The sequence below is a fragment of the Macaca thibetana genome, chromosome 3 (assembly GCF_024542745.1).
Source record: "Macaca thibetana thibetana isolate TM-01 chromosome 3, ASM2454274v1, whole genome shotgun sequence".
In the NCBI taxonomy this organism is placed as follows: domain Eukaryota; kingdom Metazoa; phylum Chordata; class Mammalia; order Primates; family Cercopithecidae; genus Macaca; species Macaca thibetana.
Genome location: NC_065580.1, coordinates 113,255,254 through 113,273,919, shown reverse-complemented (window position 1 = coordinate 113,273,919; position 18,666 = coordinate 113,255,254). Strand labels below are relative to the sequence as shown.

The 18,666-nt window shown below is 40.0% G+C and overlaps 2 protein-coding genes across 2 annotated transcripts in view; one reads left to right on the top strand and one right to left on the bottom strand.

The window, feature by feature from the left end:
• Nucleotides 1–18,666, top strand: part of PSMA2 (proteasome 20S subunit alpha 2) — a 617,132-nt gene that overhangs the window by 589,954 nt on the left and 8,512 nt on the right. The window contains exons 2-4 of the mRNA XM_050783440.1: nucleotides 12,685–12,752; nucleotides 17,325–17,401; nucleotides 18,111–18,243. Of these exons, the coding sequence (XP_050639397.1) occupies nucleotides 12,712–12,752; nucleotides 17,325–17,401; nucleotides 18,111–18,243 (251 nt within the window). The 5' untranslated portion in view covers nucleotides 12,685–12,711. The remainder of the gene's footprint in view (nucleotides 1–12,684; nucleotides 12,753–17,324; nucleotides 17,402–18,110; nucleotides 18,244–18,666) is intronic.
• On the bottom strand, nucleotides 7,086–12,665 carry MRPL32 (mitochondrial ribosomal protein L32). The gene is made up of 3 exons (XM_050783448.1): nucleotides 12,354–12,665; nucleotides 9,757–9,938; nucleotides 7,086–7,612 (listed from the first exon to the last, which is right to left on the bottom strand). The coding sequence occupies exons 1-3, from the start codon at nucleotides 12,481–12,483 to the stop codon at nucleotides 7,358–7,360; spliced, it is 567 nt and encodes a 188-aa protein (XP_050639405.1). The 5' UTR covers nucleotides 12,484–12,665; the 3' UTR covers nucleotides 7,086–7,357.

Below are 18,666 nucleotides of genomic sequence, written 5' to 3'. Positions count from 1 at the left end.
GGAGTATCGCTTGAACCCGGGAGGCGGAAGTTGCAGTGAGCTGAGATCGCACCACTGTACTCCAGCCTGGGCGACAAAGTGAGACTGTCTCAAACAAACAAAGAAAACCTGCTTGTAACTGCTGCTAATCTGAGTGTAGTTTCAGGGCAACTTGAATTTATGTTCCTGGGCTGCAGTTCTCAAACTTGGCCCAAATAAACTCTCTACTAATAACTAATTTAGTGTCAGATTTTTTTCCTTTATGTAAACAATAATTTATGTAAAATTCTTGGCACAGTGCCTGATGCATAGTAAACACTAATAAATAGTGACCACAATTATTACTATCTGCTCCATAATATTATTTTAAGGATTAACATAGGCAGAATGCCTGACACATAATAGATGTTGAGTGAATGCCATCCATTATATTGAAGAAAAATGATTTTGAGCTCAATGTAAAGAATATGTTAATAAAAATATTATTTTTAACATATTAAATATCTGTACATATATTAATAAATACATAGTTTTTGAATGAGAAAGTTTACTGGTAATAACTTTTTCAAAAGCTTTGAGAATGTGTCTTACCTATTGCTGTTTTTAACCCCCTATAAACTACATCCTATGCTAACTAGAAGTACATACTTTGAGTTCCCTGGCCTTCATACTCTGCAAGACAAAATCAGCAAAAAAACCATTAAACCTTTGGAAAAACATATGACATATGACACTGGCCATTAAATCAATATATTTGACTGAATGGAATTTTTTATTTTGTCTAAATCTAGTGGCAGAAAAACATGAAAAGCAAAATTATAGATGGGGCTGTGGTGATGGCAGGTTCAGACACTCAGGCTTCTAGACATGTGTATCAGTTCATTCTTGCATTGCTAGAAATACCTAAGACTGAGTAATTTATAAGAAAAGTACAGGAAGCATAGCAGCATCTGCTTCTGGTGAGGTCTCAGGAAGCTTCCAATCATAGTGAAGGCAAAGGAGGAGCACGCACATCCCATGGCTAAAGCAAGAGCAAAAGAGCGAGGAGGGAGGTGCCACACACTTTGAAACGATCAGATCTCACGAGAACTCACTCACTATCATGAGGACAGTACCAAGAAAATGGTGCTAAACCATTCCTGAGAAATCTGCTCCCAGAGCCAATCATCTCCCACCAGGCCCCACCGCCAACATTGGGGATTACATTTCAATGTGAGATTTGGTGGGGACACAGCTGTAAACCATATCAACATATTCCAGAAAAGTATCAAAATGAATCAGGCTTCTAGGGTATTGTCCTAGGTCCTCCTCCTGGTTTAACCTTCAGGTGTAACAATAGAGAATGCATTCCTCTTCCTAATAAGCGCAAGCCTTGAGGCCCATCCTCTCATGATGAAGCTGCATTAAAGACTTCCCCTGAACCTGGCATCATTGCATCCACAGTCTCCTCTCCTACTTGATAATTCCCAGCAGCATAAATACATGTTGATCTCTCAGTGTGCAGCACACACACTTACAGACACTCATACACACAGTGGCCTCTTAATTCCATATCTTCCTCTAGCTATTGCTTCATTTCTCTACTCCCTAGCAGAAGAAAACTTTCGGGAAGAACTGTCTAGGAACACTGCCTGTACCACCTTAGCAAACATCTTCTCTTTAGCCCACTCCAATCTGTCTTCTGCCATCAACACTGAAATAAAATCACTTTTGTCATCTTGCAGATGAATTCCATTTGCCACAATCATTGGGTACTTTTCTGTCCTCATCTTCACCTCCCAGCAGCATTTGACAGGGTGGCTGGTTTCCCCTTCTTGAAATGCTCTCCTTGGAATCTGTGGTGTGACAGTCTAATGTCCTCCTCAACAGGCTAGCCTGCCTCACGGCTCAGTTTAGGGCTCTCTTCTTTCATAAGTACTTGCTGTGGATAATCTCATTCATTTTAATGGCTTTAAATACACTCCATCTGTTGACTGTTTCCAAATTTACATACTCACATATCCATTAGCCTGCTTGCCATCTCAGTTTGGATGTCCAATAAGTATTTCAAATATAGCTTCTCGAAAATGGGGATCTTGAGTTTCCTACATAATCTGCCTTCACCTCTCACAGGCTCCCTAATCACATCCTCTCTGTTACTCAAGCTAGAAACCTGGGAATTATCCTGTTTTCCCCTCTCTTGCATTTCTACAACCAAGTCATCACCAATTCCTCTTCTGAAATATGTATCTCTGTTTCCTCCAGTTCTTTCTGTCCTTGGCCACCATTCTGGTTTAGGCTACATCATCTTCAGCCTGGATTACTTCCAGAGACCCTTAGCCTGGCTCCCTAGATCCATTCTTGCCCCTTCCCAGCACATTCTCCTTACACTGGCATCCCTTCCTGTCACTCCAAACTGAATGCCACTTGGGACTCAGGATATGTTATGGGGGTAGAGTCAAAGGAGTTGCTTATGCGGGATGCGAAGAGAGAAACCAAGAATGAGTAGGATTTTGCTGGAGCAATTTCATTTTTGTCAAGGTGGGAAAGTTTGGATGAGGTACAAGTTTGGCTTAGTGGGGTAAGGGACAGGGTGATCAGCAGTTCCGTCTTCAATATGCTAACCCCAAAATGTCCATTAGTCAATCAGAGGTAGTCTACGGTACGAGAAATGTTAGACATATTTGTTGAATGAATAAGCGAACCAAGCTAGGCTATCAGAGAAGCAAATTTACAGGGAGAGATTTGGAAAAGTTGTTAGGCTATGATCTAGTGAGACTTATGTGACGTTCTAATGGAAATCTCGTATTATTTGGAAACATGGGTCTGGAGATTAATAGAAAAATGAGACCTAGATACATAAACCTGAGGGTCGTCACTGCATGTTTAAATTACGGAAGAAAATAAGATGGCTCACTGAGACTTCTAGAAAATTAAAATATTTTCATGTCGCATTTTTTATTCAAAAAAATTAGTTTTATTGAGTCTGACAGAGGAAAATATTGAGCATCATCCCTGGCTTCTACCCACTGGAAGCCAGTAGCTCTCATCATCCTTCACCCCCCCACCCCAGTGTGACAAACCAAAATGTCTGTAGACATTGCCAAATGTCCCCTGGGATGGGAAGGGGGATCATCCCTGGTGGAGAACTACTGATTAGAAGAATGTCAATGAGAAAATCAGTACTTCTTTTTAGTCACCGAAATGTAATATTGGGGAATACTGGAGAAGAGTTTTTATCCTGAAAAATGCTCTTGGAAGGGATTTTAGAATTAAGCTGGCTGCATGTACCCAAGGATGCAGGATTGGGAAAGAAGAGGGTCAAGGAGGGCACACTGGCAGAGAGCAAACTGACCCAGGGCAGAGGAGAAGCCCCTGGACACAGTGGTAGGGAGGCTCAGTTTTGTTGGCAGCCTCTAACTTTCACTCAGCGTGGCCGACAGCCTTTTCTCCCCCTGCAGTAATCCTGTCTGCTAGCCACAGGCTTTTGGCTTTGGCAGAAACAGACAATGTCCCCAGCATTGCTGGACCTCATGGTTTATTATTTCACTTGAGAATTTCAGTGCAATTCACCTGCTGCCCCCTAGTGGAGCGGTTTGGTGATGCCTAGTAAACTGTAGCAGTTCCTGATGTGCGTTTAAAGGCTGGAACTATCAAGCTGGCTCTGAGCTTGAACACTAGGGTCTAGAGACTGGAACTCGTTAACCCTCTAGCTTTCCTCCTGTCCTTCCTCCAAATTGCATGCCTAATGCTTACTAGAGACTCCACAAACATGGAGGAGGTGAGTGCACAGTCACCGGGGCCAGCAGAGGAACACAGGGGCAGGATAACACAAAGGTTGGAAGTAAGGTAAAGAGTAGCCCAGGACATTCCACTGAGCACCAGGGAACATCTCTCTATTTGCCTTAGCTGTTGCTGTTCTGGATACCCTTTGAGGAAAAAAACAAGAGGACAGCAGGTGGAAGCGACACCATCCTGTTTACAAAGGCAAGATGGAAATGTTATTCACTAATGTAGACCATGGAATGACACTGCTCCTTAAGAGTTGCAGTTGAAGACAGAGCATCTATGTTTGTGTATTTGCCAGAAAAACATTAATCATAGCAGAGTTCCTTAGCACAGATTTAGAAATATTGAGGGGAAAATCCTGCCCCTGAAACATAATTGCATATGGGAGGGTGGTGTAGAAAACAGTTCTCTGAGGAGAGTGGGAGGGCAATCGCTATATCACCAATGTTACAAAGGCCCCTACTCATTGTACTTTAAAGAATAAATTTTTAGCTTAAAAGTCACACTACACAAATTATGAAAATATCATATTTTTAAAAGATCACCATTTATTTAAATTGGGGTCATCCATAGTGCACCAAAACTATTTTTGGTTTTCCAAGAAAAAATATGTATGCATAAATCTTCATGTTAAATGGTCAGATTCTAAGTATATATTGAGGGTAGAGTCAATGGGATTTTTGGATTTGCTCGCAGGTTGGATGTGAAAGGGAGAAAAGGTGGGATATCAGAGTCAAGACAACTTCTTCCAAAATAACCTAGTAAAGTGTCTCAACATCTTCATGTTGTAGGGAATGAGTAGGGACAAGGGAATTAATTTCTAATTCAAAACCTGAATCAGTTACATAATTGGTTTAATTCCAACTCATAATGATTTTCTGCCATAGTAAAAACTGGAGGCATGAAGTGATAAAATGTATTATAAAGAAAACTTTGAAGGGACAACCCCTTCCTAAAAGTGAAAGTACTCTCCTTTATGACATGGTTTTCTGACATGAACTAGGTATCTGGTTTTGCTATCTAATAATTGCCTAATTTGGGGATGCAATTTATAATAAGTTTCTCTGTTCATGAATTGAAAATAGAAAACAGTCACTCTGCCCACGTACTCTCACCAGGTAACCTGCACATAGAGCCTCTGTCTTAGCTCAAACTCCTGTTAAGAAATTAACAGTGTCCAACGATTCATCTCTCACAGTTCTGGAAGCTGGAAAGTCCCAGATCAAGATGCTGGCAGATTTCGTTCTGGTGAAGACCTCCTTCCTGATTTGTAGTCAGCCTTCTCCTTGGAGCCTCACATGGCAGAGGGCAGAGAGAACAAACTCTTATCTCTTAAGAGCATCAATCTTATTCATAGGGGAATACCCTTATTCCCTAATTACCGCTCAAAGGCCTCACTTTCTAACACCATCACATTGGAGGTTAGGCTTTCAATATAAGAATTTTTTTTTCTTACATCTGTAGCAGCCAGATGAATATATGAATACATTCAGTCCATACTATCAAAGGACAATTTGTTACCTGGAGATACGCTTTGCAACCTGTCGGTCAACTGAGGATACTGAGTAGACAGTTGAATATATTTAGTCTCAGTGTTCATGAACCATTGATTCCACCTCAAGTATATCTTTGACATATAGCATGTGTATGACTTCTCAGGGTTAAAAATAATTATCTGTAGAAGTTTGTCTAAATAATATGCAGATAACCAATTTCTCTGGAATTTCAACTTTTTAATGCTTGGATTAAGCTCAGCCTTGAAAGAGTTATTTGCTGGGATTCTAACACTTTGGAAGTTTTAAAAATTTTTTACTGAATTGCACTTCAACATAACACTGGCCTATACTGTACCCAATGAAATTGGTGATTTTACCTCTAGGAATGTCAACATAGATTGTGCCATTATACAATTTCCATTATGAAGCCCCATGAGATAAATACACTTCAGGTCTTAGTACCAAGATAGTGATGCAGCTTCTAGATTATCTGTCTTACTTTGTGAAGACTGATCCATACAAGTGAATCTTCCTTCTTTCCAAAGAAAAAAGTTCAGCCTGTAATCCTGGCACTTTGGAAGGCCAAGGTGGGCAGATCACCTGAGGTCAGGACTAAAAATATAAAAATTAGCTGGGTGTGGTAGGGGGTGCCTGTTAATCCCAGCTATGTGGGAAGCTGACAACAGGAGACTTGCTTGAACCTGGGAGGTGGAGATTGCAGTGAGCCGAGATCACACCATTGCATTCCAGCCTGGGCAACAGAGTGCAACTCCATCTCAAAAAAAAAAGAAAAAAAACGTTGAGTCAAATATGCTGCCTAATATATACATGTTCAGGTTACTGCAGCATGTATTTTTGCTGTAAATACTTCCCTGGGCTTTATCTTGTCTACCGACATTCCCTTCAACTATAATTCCCTAAGTTGCTTATCATTGTGGTTTAAATAGCTACCTCACTTTTTTCATTTTGAATGAGGCAGGAAACAAAATAGTAAACCTTGGGCTCAAGGTGGATAAAGGAATGAGAGACGTAGAAGAAAATAAGAAATGAACTGTAGAAAGTTAAAGGCCAGGCATGGTGGCTCATGCCTGTAATCCCAGTACTTTGGGAGGCTGAGGAAGGTGGCATCACCTGAGGCCAGGAGTTTGAGACCAGCCTGGCCAACATGGTGAAACCCTGTCTCTACTAAAAATACAAATATTAGTTGGGTGTGGTGCCGGGCGCCTGTAATCTCAGCTACTTGGGAGACTGAGACAGGAGAATCACTTGAACCCAGCAGACGGAGGTTGCAGTGAAGCTGAGATTAGGCTATTGCACTCCAGCCTGGGTGACAAGAGCGAAACTCCATCTCAAAAAAAAAAACAAAACAAAAAAACCCAAAAAGTTAAAGAGCTTATTGTTACAATGAGGTAAAATTGATAAAATGTAAAATAAATTAAAAGGACATATTCAAAGAAAAGTGCAAGGAACATTCTTACCACATTTTCAGTGTGCTATGGAATCTGCTCACATCTTTACTAATAGTCTCTCTTCCAAACCATGGGCTATCTCATATATTCTGAACATGATTTTCATTTAATATAAAATATAAAGAATTACTTCTATCACCTAAGTAAATTAGTGTGTTTCATAGAAGTAATTTCCTGCAAAAGCAATTTTAACTTGCTAAGACAAAAATAAGAACAAAACCTTTCTTAATGCCACAACTACAATCTTAAAAAAAATACCAAAAATGCAAATAATAACCTATTTCCATGTTTTACTTAAATGGAGTTATCTGTGTTAAGTATTTGTGTAAGAAGAAGCGCTGGCAAACAAAACCAAAGCCAAAACACAGAATTCTTGCTCTAAATTTTAAATTTTTTATTTTTGTTCTGGAAATTTTAGGTTTACTTAAAACCTCGTATATAATAGAAACATAATCCATTGAGCCTTTGGATAAACAAAATTTTCAGTGTACTCATAATATATTCTTCAAATTATCCCACACAAAACTGCTTAGAATGTGTTGAACTATATTGATGATTTAAAAACAAGCACAACAACATAAAGAATCTTCCTCTATTTCAGGAGAAATGATTTACTGTGAGGTTATCCTTTTAACATCTTTGGTGTCAATTCTGGGTGAACCAGGATGGTCGCTTTCTGTCTCGTTCAATGATCCTTTTGCCCTGATCTTGTTCAGACGGCGTCTCTCCCGTGTACAGCACCACAGTCTCTATGGTGGGAGCCTTAAAAGGGCCCCCTTCTTGTTTCCCTATCTGTCGTCTGATCTCTGCAGTCTCCTTGCGCACCTTTTCATAGCAGTAGGCACAAAGGACATGTTTCTGCTTCAGGTGACCACATTCAGGGCAAACGTCTATATTGTTCTTTAAAACAATAAACAAAAACATATTTTAACAAGAGGCAATATAACGAACAAATAACCACTGACAGGAGCAATGCTTACATTTTAACTTTCTTAGAATGTTCAGGCTACATGAGGTCATCATACATCATCTAGTTCCACCTCGCTTTAACTGAAGACAAGCAACATTGAGTTTGAATTAGAGAAAAACTAGAACTAGACTTTAGCCAATCTAGTACATCTTTACGTAAACACAGCAGTTGTAGTTATGTAAAAAACAAAACAAAAACCAAAACCAAAAAAAAAAAAAAAACTCCTTTCCCCTAACTCCAAATACTAAATATCAAGTAAGGAATTCACCAACATAATTAAGTGACCCATACACTCAGCATCTTAAATAAGACACCGAGGAAAAGTGAATTCCCTCTGTCTTTCAATCTATCTTAGGGAAAACAAGATAAGAACATTACAAGTTGACCTCCTCGGCTTTCTCTTTTTATCACGGTGTAATTCAAATTCCTGCATAGAATACAGGTTTGGTATATAGTATAATTTTTCTTTTTAAAAATGAACACTGATTATTCCTTAATGTAAAATTATTTTATGTTACAGTCTTAGGGTATTTTAATGATTTTATATATATATATATATACACATATATATCCAACTCTAACTATAAAATAATTATAACCCCTAAAAGATTTATCAACTTATTCTAGACATAGGTTTGAAAGAAAATACAAAGAAAAATACTAAACAGGAACATTAAAGAAGCTTTAAACACTTGGTAAGATTAATATACTAACATCTGTGAGGCAGATAACGAAAGAATTTCCTTTTCCGAAGGAAAGAAAGAGGCTTGCATATTACTCGCCTAACCATATTCTCATTTTACTCCACTACTGGAAACTGGATTGCATGTACAAGTGAAGGTATGAAGACACCCACAGTTAGTAGGTCTTTTTTTCATGATCAAAGTACCCAACATAACACACAATATACCATATGTAACAGAAAATAATTCAAGGAAGAAAATGCACAGGATAAGAACTATTCCCTCAGAATAAATGCAATCAGGGAAGTCACATAATAGAACAGTGCAAGATCTCATTCCTAAAATCTTACGTCCTCTTGAGCAAATTTATGAATTACTGTTAAGTCTTAAGTAATAAAGTGTTTTTCAGTTCTACATTTAAGTTCAGCCCCAACCATTACTCAATAATACTTTCTGGCTTAAGTTCTCAGGTTTTGCTTAACAGAATGTGGACACTTATGAAAGTCAGTTTTCTGTTCTTGAGTTTCATCGGTCTGGTGCTGCTGCTGTGGAACGCCATGAAGGAAACAGTAACTGAAATCCTAACTGTTAAAACCATACATGAACAGATCAGAGGTCATACACATTGTAATTTTTCTTTTTACTAGATCAGTGAAGACAGTACATCCATGTTGTCAGAGAGGAGAATATGAAATTGTCTGAGCATAGGAGAACACAAAGCAAATCTTCAAAAGAACATGAGGTCAAAAATCAGAGCTCGAAAATCTACTGCTTCATAACTGTGTGACCACAGGCAAATTCTTTTTGCCTCAGTTTCTTCATCCTAAAAATGAAGAATATCTTATTTGCTTTGGAGGGCTATTGTGAAGACATGATGAGATATAATAAACATAAGGCACTGAGATACATCATAGACACTTAATCGTTGTTAGCTATTTTATTACTTATCTTAGGGTTTTCCTTCATGGTATTTTATTGGAAATGATTAAAAAAAAATAAATATGTAAGGGCTTGTAAAACCCAAGATTCAGTAGACCTACTGCTTCCAATTTAATTCTAGGCTCTGCCGTAGTTAGGATGTTTACTCATCTGTAGTTCAAAACTCACACAGCTCAAGACTGGCACAGCTCACAATTCAAAAGTCATGTAGGCACCTCACAGCCTCGTTCCTTGCCCAGTCTCCAAACTCACTCCTTCCTTAACTGTGTTTCTAATACTCAGGCTAGAGGACAGCAGGCATATATAATGAGAATATTGTATCCCATTTAGGCCAGAGGAAAGTAGACACATATAATCTGAGAAGAATTTATTCCTAGGCTATAGGAATCTACCATGAGCTTATTCAGTGGAGGACTTGAGGAAAAGCACACCCACAAAAATCAATGCATTACCTTAACTTTAATAAGCTTCTGTGGGTTTCTTCTCCTACACCGGTTAACTTCAATGGTGCGTCTACTTTTGGGAGCTGCCATCCAAAAGATACTATCCAAAAGGCTGGAATTCTCTTTACTTCCACTGGTATCATTTGCTGGCTCTGTAAATATGGCTGGGCCCTGTACTGCTAATGCTGGTCCTAGGAAATAAAACATAAGAGATACAGAATTAGTTTCTAGCTTCTAAATTACTATTTACAGATATCATTTTCCTTAACAATCAATTGTAAAACACACACACACACACACACACACACAGAGACTACATATAAAATTGAGAATGTGAAACTCAATAATGGGATACCTTAGCTATTAAAATACACTAAAGCTTATACAATGCAATTTTAAGGAACACAGAATTTTTTCTTAGTGGATCCTGCTGAAAATAGATCAGTGAAATTCCATCAAGTTTCTTAACAAGTTAGATAGGCACCTAACTTGAACAAAACAAGCAAAGAATCACTCAACTGTCCACATTCTATTAATACTTGGTGGGTAGTAAATACCTGATTAATTTACAAGTAAATCTAGACAGATTTCCTGAATATACTTCTGATCAGCACTGATGTAACTGCCAATTGGCCCTTTCTTATATTCAAACTGAGTCAGGTCCTTTATGATACAACCCCTTAAGTCACTTAGCTCCTCATATTTGATACTGATTCCTGTCTGCTCTCTAAAGAGCCAGCTCACCATTTCTCTGTATGGCCTTATTTATGTGACTATGAATTGCTTATAAAAATCAAGAGACTCCTTTACCCTTTCCTTGCTATTTCTCACAAGTGCCATACTTCTTTTTTCTTTTCTTTTCTTTTTTTTTTTTTGAGACTGAGTCTCACTCTGTCACCCAGGCTAGAGTGTGGTGGCATGATCTTGGCTCACTGCAACCTCCGCCTCCCAGGTTCAAGTGATTCTCCTGCCTCAGCCTCCCAAGTAGCTGGGATTACAGGTGTGCACCACCACGCCTGGTTAATTTTTGTATTTTTAGTAGAGACTGTTTCACGATGTTGGCCAGGCTGGTCTTGAACTCCTGACCTTAGGTGATGTACCCGCCCTGGCCTCCAAAAGTGCTGAGATTACAGGTGTGAGCCACCGCGCCCGGCCGCCATACTTCTTTTGATTTTAAGAACTCTTAAGAATGCACACAGCTCTCTAACACCTAACAATTGGCATTTATTTTCAGTATGTCCACAAGTATTGCCAAGCACGCCCCAGTGATTAACAACACAGGCTCCGGACTGTGAACTTGGGACCATTGTGAGCCTACTGCTTCAGTTGGAAAGTGTATACACCTAATACGACTGTTGTCAAGATTATCCCAGGAAGTACATGTAGAAAGCTTGGCACATTGCTTGGCATATAGTGGCATATATTTTCTTGGTATATTTCTGGATATTATCACTTTCAGGCTGCTTAGAAATTGAGTAGAATGTAAATGCCAAAGCAATGACAGTTTCAACATCCAAGATACTTCCAATTAAGATTAATTCCAAGTGAAATATGGGAAACAGAATTCATCTCCTCAGAGCTCAAACACCACAGAAAACATGTACTGTGCGGGAGGGAGGGAGGAAAGGAGGGAAGAGGGGAGGGGAGGGGAGGGAAGGGAAGAGTACAGGGGGAGAGGGGAAGGGGAGGGGAGGTGAGGACAGGGCTGGAAAGGAAAGACAGATCCAGAGAGTGGTGAGCCTTGATGCCAAGTGAGACCTGCAGAACTGTCCTCTCAGGACAACTCTGTACAAATCCCTGAACTCAACAGACTTGACCAAACTCTAGCATAGTTTCTAGCAGCATAAGACTGTATCCTAGGATGACCTCGGCCCTCCTTTAAAGTGCCTGCCTGAGAAAGCTCAACGCTGCCTGGAAAATTTCCTATTTATTTTAGCCAACATACCCCTGATAGTAGGTCCCTGAACTCCCTTAGAGCATTTCCTGGAAAGGGCACATAATTGTAAATACGTATCCCTTGCAACTAACTCGGAAGCGTTTCTCTCAAGGCCCTGAGAGCCATTCCTTCGATATCTAATCATTAGGAAGGATAGGGCCTTTGTCTCCCACTATCTGCGGGAGGACAGAATCCTACCTAAGATAACTGCGAGCTAGCAGACACAGCCGGCTAATCACATTTGCACTGACTTCACTGTACTACACTTCTCTGACTCTACAGAGCCCCTACACTCCCGCCTCGCTCATTCTCCCTTTAAAACGCCCAAGTCACCTCTGCACGAACCGGGATGGCGCTCAGCTCTTTATCTGCAGTAGTTACTGAATAAAATCCGTTTTCAGCACTTTAATTACTGGCTGGCTATGATTTATCTTTGACACAAGGTTACATCCTGTGTACGAATGGAGCAAGCAGAAGTTTTTTTTGTTTTTTGTTTTTGCGGTGGAGGGAGCGCAAAAACAGTCGTGTTCTCGCTAATATGTGAATGTCACGAACTACGTCCCGGACGTGCGGCCGCGGATGAGAACCCGGGAGAGGGTTAAGAGTGTAAGCTGCGTCTGCGACGCTGCCCGAGGTCCCGTCATCAGTCCCCTCTCCCTTCTTTACCTACCCCACGGAGGACTGGGAAAGCCCGGCCGGTTCTGCGGAAACTTCCGCAGCAGTCGCTCCCAGTAGTTTCGAAGCAGGCCCCGGGCCGCAGGCCACGGCGGAACCACTAAGACCAGCATGGCCAGCGCCATTTTCCCTGCTGGAAGACCGCCCCGGTCCCGCCCCTGCTTTCAGCATGCGCACAGGCACAGAATCGGGCAAGCCTCCCTTTCTAGAACTACAACACCCCGCATGCTCTTGGAGCAGCTCTGACTCTCCTCCAATCATAGAGAGAAAAGGAAGGGCGAGGGGCGGGGAAATGAAAGAAAATCGGCCACAGTGCGCATGTATGCGGATGTGCTTTGGCTCTTCGGGTAAAGATGGCGGAGCGCGGGTACAGCTTTTCGCTGACTACATTCAGGTATGGAAGGGGCCCTCGAGGTCCTCAGCGTAGTCGAGGTTGCAGGAGCTCTGTCGACTTAGTTTTTCCCATCCTGACGTCGGGATTGGTGCTTCTGGAGGGTCCAGTAGAGAATGGAGGTGGAAATGCGGCTTTGCAAAGTCATTTGCCAGGCCGGCTCGGGATTCCTGGAGCTTCCTTGGTCGGAGGCTGCTGGAGGATCGGGGGGCTGCGGGACGGTGAGGCACATAGCCAAGGATTCGCTTTCACTTTGGAGACTAGAAAAGAAGGCAGTTTTAGCTCAACCATCTTTGGGTGGCCCGTTCCGAACCCAGGATTTTTTTTCCTGGCTCAAGTGGACCTGATGCGGTGGTTTCTGAAACTCGGAATCATGGTCAAATATGTGGGATCCCCTTTTCTTGGAAAACTCTCAGCTTTACGGTTAAGTCGAAGTCTTGGTCTCCGTTTGGCACTAGTGTCTTTCAAAACCTCCCGCTTTCGATTTCTTCGATGCATGAATTAGAAACATAAGGAGTAAAAACCGAAAGCGCCTATCACTTTTTTTGTGAACCCTTAACAACGAGGCAACAGTTTGAGTTTTGGCCTTTTTTTTTGGTGTGTGGAGGGGGAACGCAGAGGGGGATGTTTACTTTAAACAAGTTTGTAGGCTTTTCTATTGTAGAACAGGGGATTAGAATAGTAAGTTTACTTTCCAAAATAGTTGAGGCGAACCGTGGCTCCCAATGTGAGGAAGTCATCAACGAAGACTTTTAAAAATTGACTGGGGAAGTTTTCTGACTTACCCATTTTCTTAAGGATCAGTAATGCCCAGTTTACTTCAAATGTAGTCCTGACAACTGAAGGCAGGCGGGATTTAACTTGTTGAGTACTTTCTGTGTAGGTGCAACTTAACCGTAACCTGCTCCATCTCTTTCCACTGCTATGATGAATGTTATCTCAGCTTCTTACAGATGAACTAACCACAGCTTGTACAAATTAAATAACTTGTCTGAGGTCATCGGTTAGTAGCTGAGTTGACATTCAAACTGGATTTTTTTCTGATAACAAAAATTAATACACTTTCTATTACATAATGTCTTAAATTCCAAAAGTACCTTTCTCTTGGCAGTTTTCAGTAAGCAGTGAGTGTACGTAATAGTTTTTTTTTGTAACCTTTGAACAAGATTAATTATGCAATAAAAAGTGTCATATTACATATGACAGAAGAGTGTGTGCAGGATGTATTCACTGTTCATATTTGTGAAGAAAACAAATGTGGTCCTCTTTTTAGAGACAGGGACTTGGCAGCCTCCAGCTCTTGGGCTCAAGGGATCCTCCTGCCTCAGTCTTTGGAGTAGCTGGCACTAGAGGTGTGCACCACCCTGCCTTTTTTTTTTTTAAGGCTTGGGGTCTTGTGATGTTGCCCGGGCTGCAAATGTGGTCTTTTATCTCAAAGAAAGTGTAATCCTAGTGGAGCTGAAAACATAAAACAACCGTATACCTTCAGGACTCAATCTTTTTGTAACAAATTTCTTTATTAAAATAAACTTTTGGCCAGGCAGGGTGACTCACAACTGTAATCCCAGCTACTTGGGAGACTGAGGCAGGAGGATCACTTTAGCCCAGGAGTTCAAGACTAGCTTGGGCAACACAGCAAGACCCTATCTCTGAAAAAATTAAAAAATTAGCCAGGCATGTGCCTGTAATCCAAGCTTTTGGGTGCCTGAGAGCGAGAGGAGCACTTGAGCCCAAGAGTTTAGGATGCAGTGAGCTGTGATTCTGCCACTGCACTCCAGCCTGGGTCACAAAGCGATACCCCATGTCTAAAATTTTTTTTAAGAAAAACCAAACTTATGTTTTGTTTGTTTTAAACATGGTGGATTCAGCTGTTTTAAATAAAAATAAAATATTTTTTTCTAGCCTCTCGTAATCAGAATTAAACTAATGGTGGAAGGGACTAGCACCATACAGGATGAAACAGTTCTTGTGGAGTACATTTGGTTGGGGAATTGACAATAAATGAGTAAACAAATTGGTGCCTACTAATAAATTCTCTTACTAAGGAATTTTATTTTAAAAAGGGTGAAGAAAGGAATATGACTTTAGATTGAGTAATCAGGAAAGGCTTGTGCTTCGGGGTGATTTTTGAGACTGGAAGATTAAAAGTAGGCAGCTATTTGAAGATATAGAAATAAGGAGACTTGTAGACAGAGGGAACAGCATGTTTGAAAGCCCTGAAACTGGGAAGGAGCTTGAGCTCTTAAAGGAATGAAAATGAGGCAAATGTGCTATTGTGAGCAAGGAGGTGACGTGGGAGAGGGCTAATCGTATAGGGCTTTGTAGGCCAGAGAAGGAAATTTTATTTTAAGTGAACAAAGAAGTTCTTACAAAATCTAAGTGGAGGTGACATGGTACAAAGGCAACTTTGACTGGGGGTGGAAGTAAGGTTGAGAAAGGAAAACCAGATAGAAGGCTATTTCAGTTATTCCATGTAGGGATACTGATGCTATGGAATGGGCCAGTGGCATTATGGAATATAAAGATGGTTGATTGCTCAGCCAGCTCACAGGTCAATGAGCTTTCAGGCAGTGGTAAAGATAGGTAAGTACAGTTAATAGGAACAGAGAAAAGGTAACTATTAAGTTTATATGAACCTTTAAATGTTACCCAGGGGTATATGAATTAGGTATTGAACAATAATTGAAAGCTGGATGGACCCAGAAAGTTATGACATGATTATTGAAATAGTGACTATTAAAGGAAAAAAAGTTCAGCTTAATTTTTTAATTTAAATGTCAGTTGATGTTGTTCTGCTCAAATTAACTAATTATATCAAGAGCCTTAGAGCTGTCACCCTTAGGTCTGTTTCTTTAATTGGTCTAGATGTGTCTCTATCAGTCAAATGATTGTAGATTCCTGGTACTAGGTTATGTGCTGGAATCCTGACTGAACATAGCTGACTTTATTGAGGAAGACAAATATTGTAAAAATAATAAAGAGGCCAAGGCAGGAGGATTGCTTGAGACCAGGTGTTTGAGACCAGCCTGGGCAACATAGCGAGACCCTGTTTCTAAAAAAAAAAAATAATAATAATTCAGATATGATGAATCTTAGGCAAAGAGGAAGTACAGGACATCACAGGCATCAGTGAATAGGTATTCAACTTAATCTGAGGGGTCAGGGCAACTTCCGTTAGGACATGATTGAAGGAAAAGAGTTCACAGGGCAATAGAGAAATGCATTTCAGATGGAGGGATTAGCTTGTGAGTGAGGTTTTTGAAGTTTGAGAGTAGTCTATGTGTTTGGAGCAAGGAGGGATGGAGTTGAGATTTGGGTGACCAAGGGAATATTTGTAATTATATGAAGAGAAAATACAGACTTCTGAAATTTGCAATAGTAGTTGGGAGATAAGGATCTAGCTGTGTCACTTTGGACAAATTACTTTCACTCAGACTTTATATATGAAATTAGGTTGGTTTGTGATGATTCTAATTAAACAACCAGGTTGAAATAAAGTATAACTCTAAAAGGCCAGTTTAAGACTTGTGTTTAGCTACCAAATCCATGGAACCAGATCTGTTAAGTGTGACCATCTCGTGGCTTCTAGAAATAGTTGTGTATTATGTAGAGAATACTTAACTGTGAGTGATATCTAGGTGTTACTGTCTTAGGCCATATCTGTGTTCTAAAACCCCCCCTTTGGTTTTTAACAAACACATACATGTTCTTAATAACATTACCATTCAGTATGTGCTTGTTACAGATTTTGTGCCAGACAGTTTTATAGGAATTACTTCACTTAATCACAACAATGCTTTGAAATAGGTACAGGACCCCTGTAGGGGATGGTGATTTCAGGACTCCCACAAATACCAAGTCAAGGCGTACTCAAGTTCTATAGTCAGCCCTGTGGAATCCACTGATACGGAAAACCAGTTGTGGTTACTGTGTGCTCATTTTACAGGTGAGAAAACAAGCACAGAAAACTTAGGGTGAAAAGAAGCAACAGTAATACCACTGCTCCGTGTGGCAGACAAAAACCAAAGAGAAAGTAGTGCTTCAGTAGGAGTATGTTCTAATTGCCTTGTAAACTTGGTTTCGTTCGTTTTTTCTTTTCTTTTCTCTTTTTTTTTTTTTTTTTTTTTGAGATGAGGTTTCGGTCTTGTTGCCCAGGCTGGAGTGCAGTGGTGTGATCTCGGCTCACTGCTACCTCCACCTCCTGGATTCAAGCGATTCTCCTGCCTCAGCCTCCCAAGTAGCTGGGATTACAGGCGTGCACCACTATACCCAGCTAATTTTTGTATATTTAGTAGAGACAGGGTTTCACCATGTTAGTCAGGCTGGTCTTGAACTCCTGACCTCAGGTAATCCACCCACCTCAGCCTTCCCAAGTGCTGGGATTACAGGCTTGAGTCATTGTGCCCAGCTGTAAACTTGGTTTCTGTGCCACTTCATGATAGAGGTCAAAGGCCAGCTACTCCCTGGGGTTGGATAAATTGGATTTGACCTGAATGTCTGTACTATCTCAGAGATGTTCTTACAATAAATATTGGATGATATGTGAACTTAACAAATACCTGTGTTTCTTTTAAGCCCGTCTGGTAAACTTGTCCAGATTGAATATGCTTTGGCTGCTGTAGCTGGAGGAGCCCCGTCAGTGGGAATTAAAGGTAATTAAATGCTTCATTCATTTCAGATGCCTGTTAGTAGTTATCTTGATTATTTTGGAATTAATTAGTAGTTAATTTATACAGAGCTGCAGTAGTATAATTTTTAATAATTTTTTGTTAATTTACAGTGTTTTGGAGTTTAAATAGTAATAAGTCTAAGGTCATTCAAATTTCTTTTCAAAGTAAATAATAACACCTTTATCTGTTAGCTGTAATATTCACAGTAGTCTTTCTCATTCAGAAAACTCTTTTTTTTTTTTTTTTTCCCACTGATTATATCACTACTTGCTGGCAGTTTTTATCCTTATAATTTAGGAAAGTTTAATTATAAAACATAAGCTAAATATGTTGTGTTTCACTTTAAAAGGCTGTATCATTTATTGTAAATTTCATGTTATGAGACTATTGCGACAAGTAGGCAGAAATCCATTATTTTAAAACGTGAACTCTCAGGTATCTTTAGAGTGCTTACAAAAGGTTATGTAATACCTATAGCTGTAGGGACAATTTTTTTGTGTAGTACTAATGACCAGTGAGGGAAAAATGGACTTACCATTTCTTAGGTAATTTTGGTAATAGGACTCCGGAAGAAAAGGTTTTATAAATTAAAGGAAATAAAGGACTTTTGAGTTTAGTGCATCCATAATAGAAAGCTGTTAAAACAGTCTTATAAATGATTAAACATTTAGGTCTCTCTCTTTTTTTTAAGCTGCAAATGGTGTGGTATTAGCAACTGAGAAAAAACAGAAATCCATTCTGTATGATGAGCGAAGTGTACACAAAGTGGAACCAATTACCAAGCATATAGGTTTGGTGTACAGTGGCATGGGCCCCGATTACAGGTACTTTATACTTTTTATAGTGTTTCTCACCATCTCATGAATTGATTGTAATCTGTATTTTCAGGAGAAAAACCAATGTTGTTTTCCTTTTATCTTCCGATTCCTCTTTTTTTGTGTGCTTTGTTTAGCAATAGCAGCCTCATTGAGAGCTGAATTTAGTTTGCCTGTGTAGGTTACTTTAAAGAGAATAACTCAGATGTGAAAGAGGAGGTAGATAGATTACATAACTCCTCTTTTCTCTGTTTAGTGGACTTTCCCTTCTGACATATTCCTCTTCTACTACCCAGGAACTGGGCATAAGGGCTTTAGTTTTCGCCAGTGCAGTTTAAAAATGATAAGAGCAATTTATGTTATAATAAACTATATTCTAAAAAGTATGAGGCAACAAAAGAAAGCATCGCCATCCAGAGTTAACCTTACCTC

What these genes read in the sequence shown, in the direction of transcription:
- MRPL32 (XM_050783448.1), bottom strand. Translation starts at nt 12,483, where the DNA reads ATGGCGCTGGCCATGCTGGTCTTAGTGGTTCCGCCGTGGCCTGCGGCC. An exon ending in CTTTCCCAGTCCTCCGTGGG is followed by an intron (nt 9,939 to 12,353) that starts GTAGGTAAAGAA and finishes TTTATTTCCTAG; the next exon opens with GACCAGCATTAGCAGTACAG. An exon ending in AGAAGCTTATTAAAGTTAAG is followed by an intron (nt 7,613 to 9,756) that starts GTAATGCATTGA and finishes ATTGTTTTAAAG; the next exon opens with AACAATATAGACGTTTGCCC.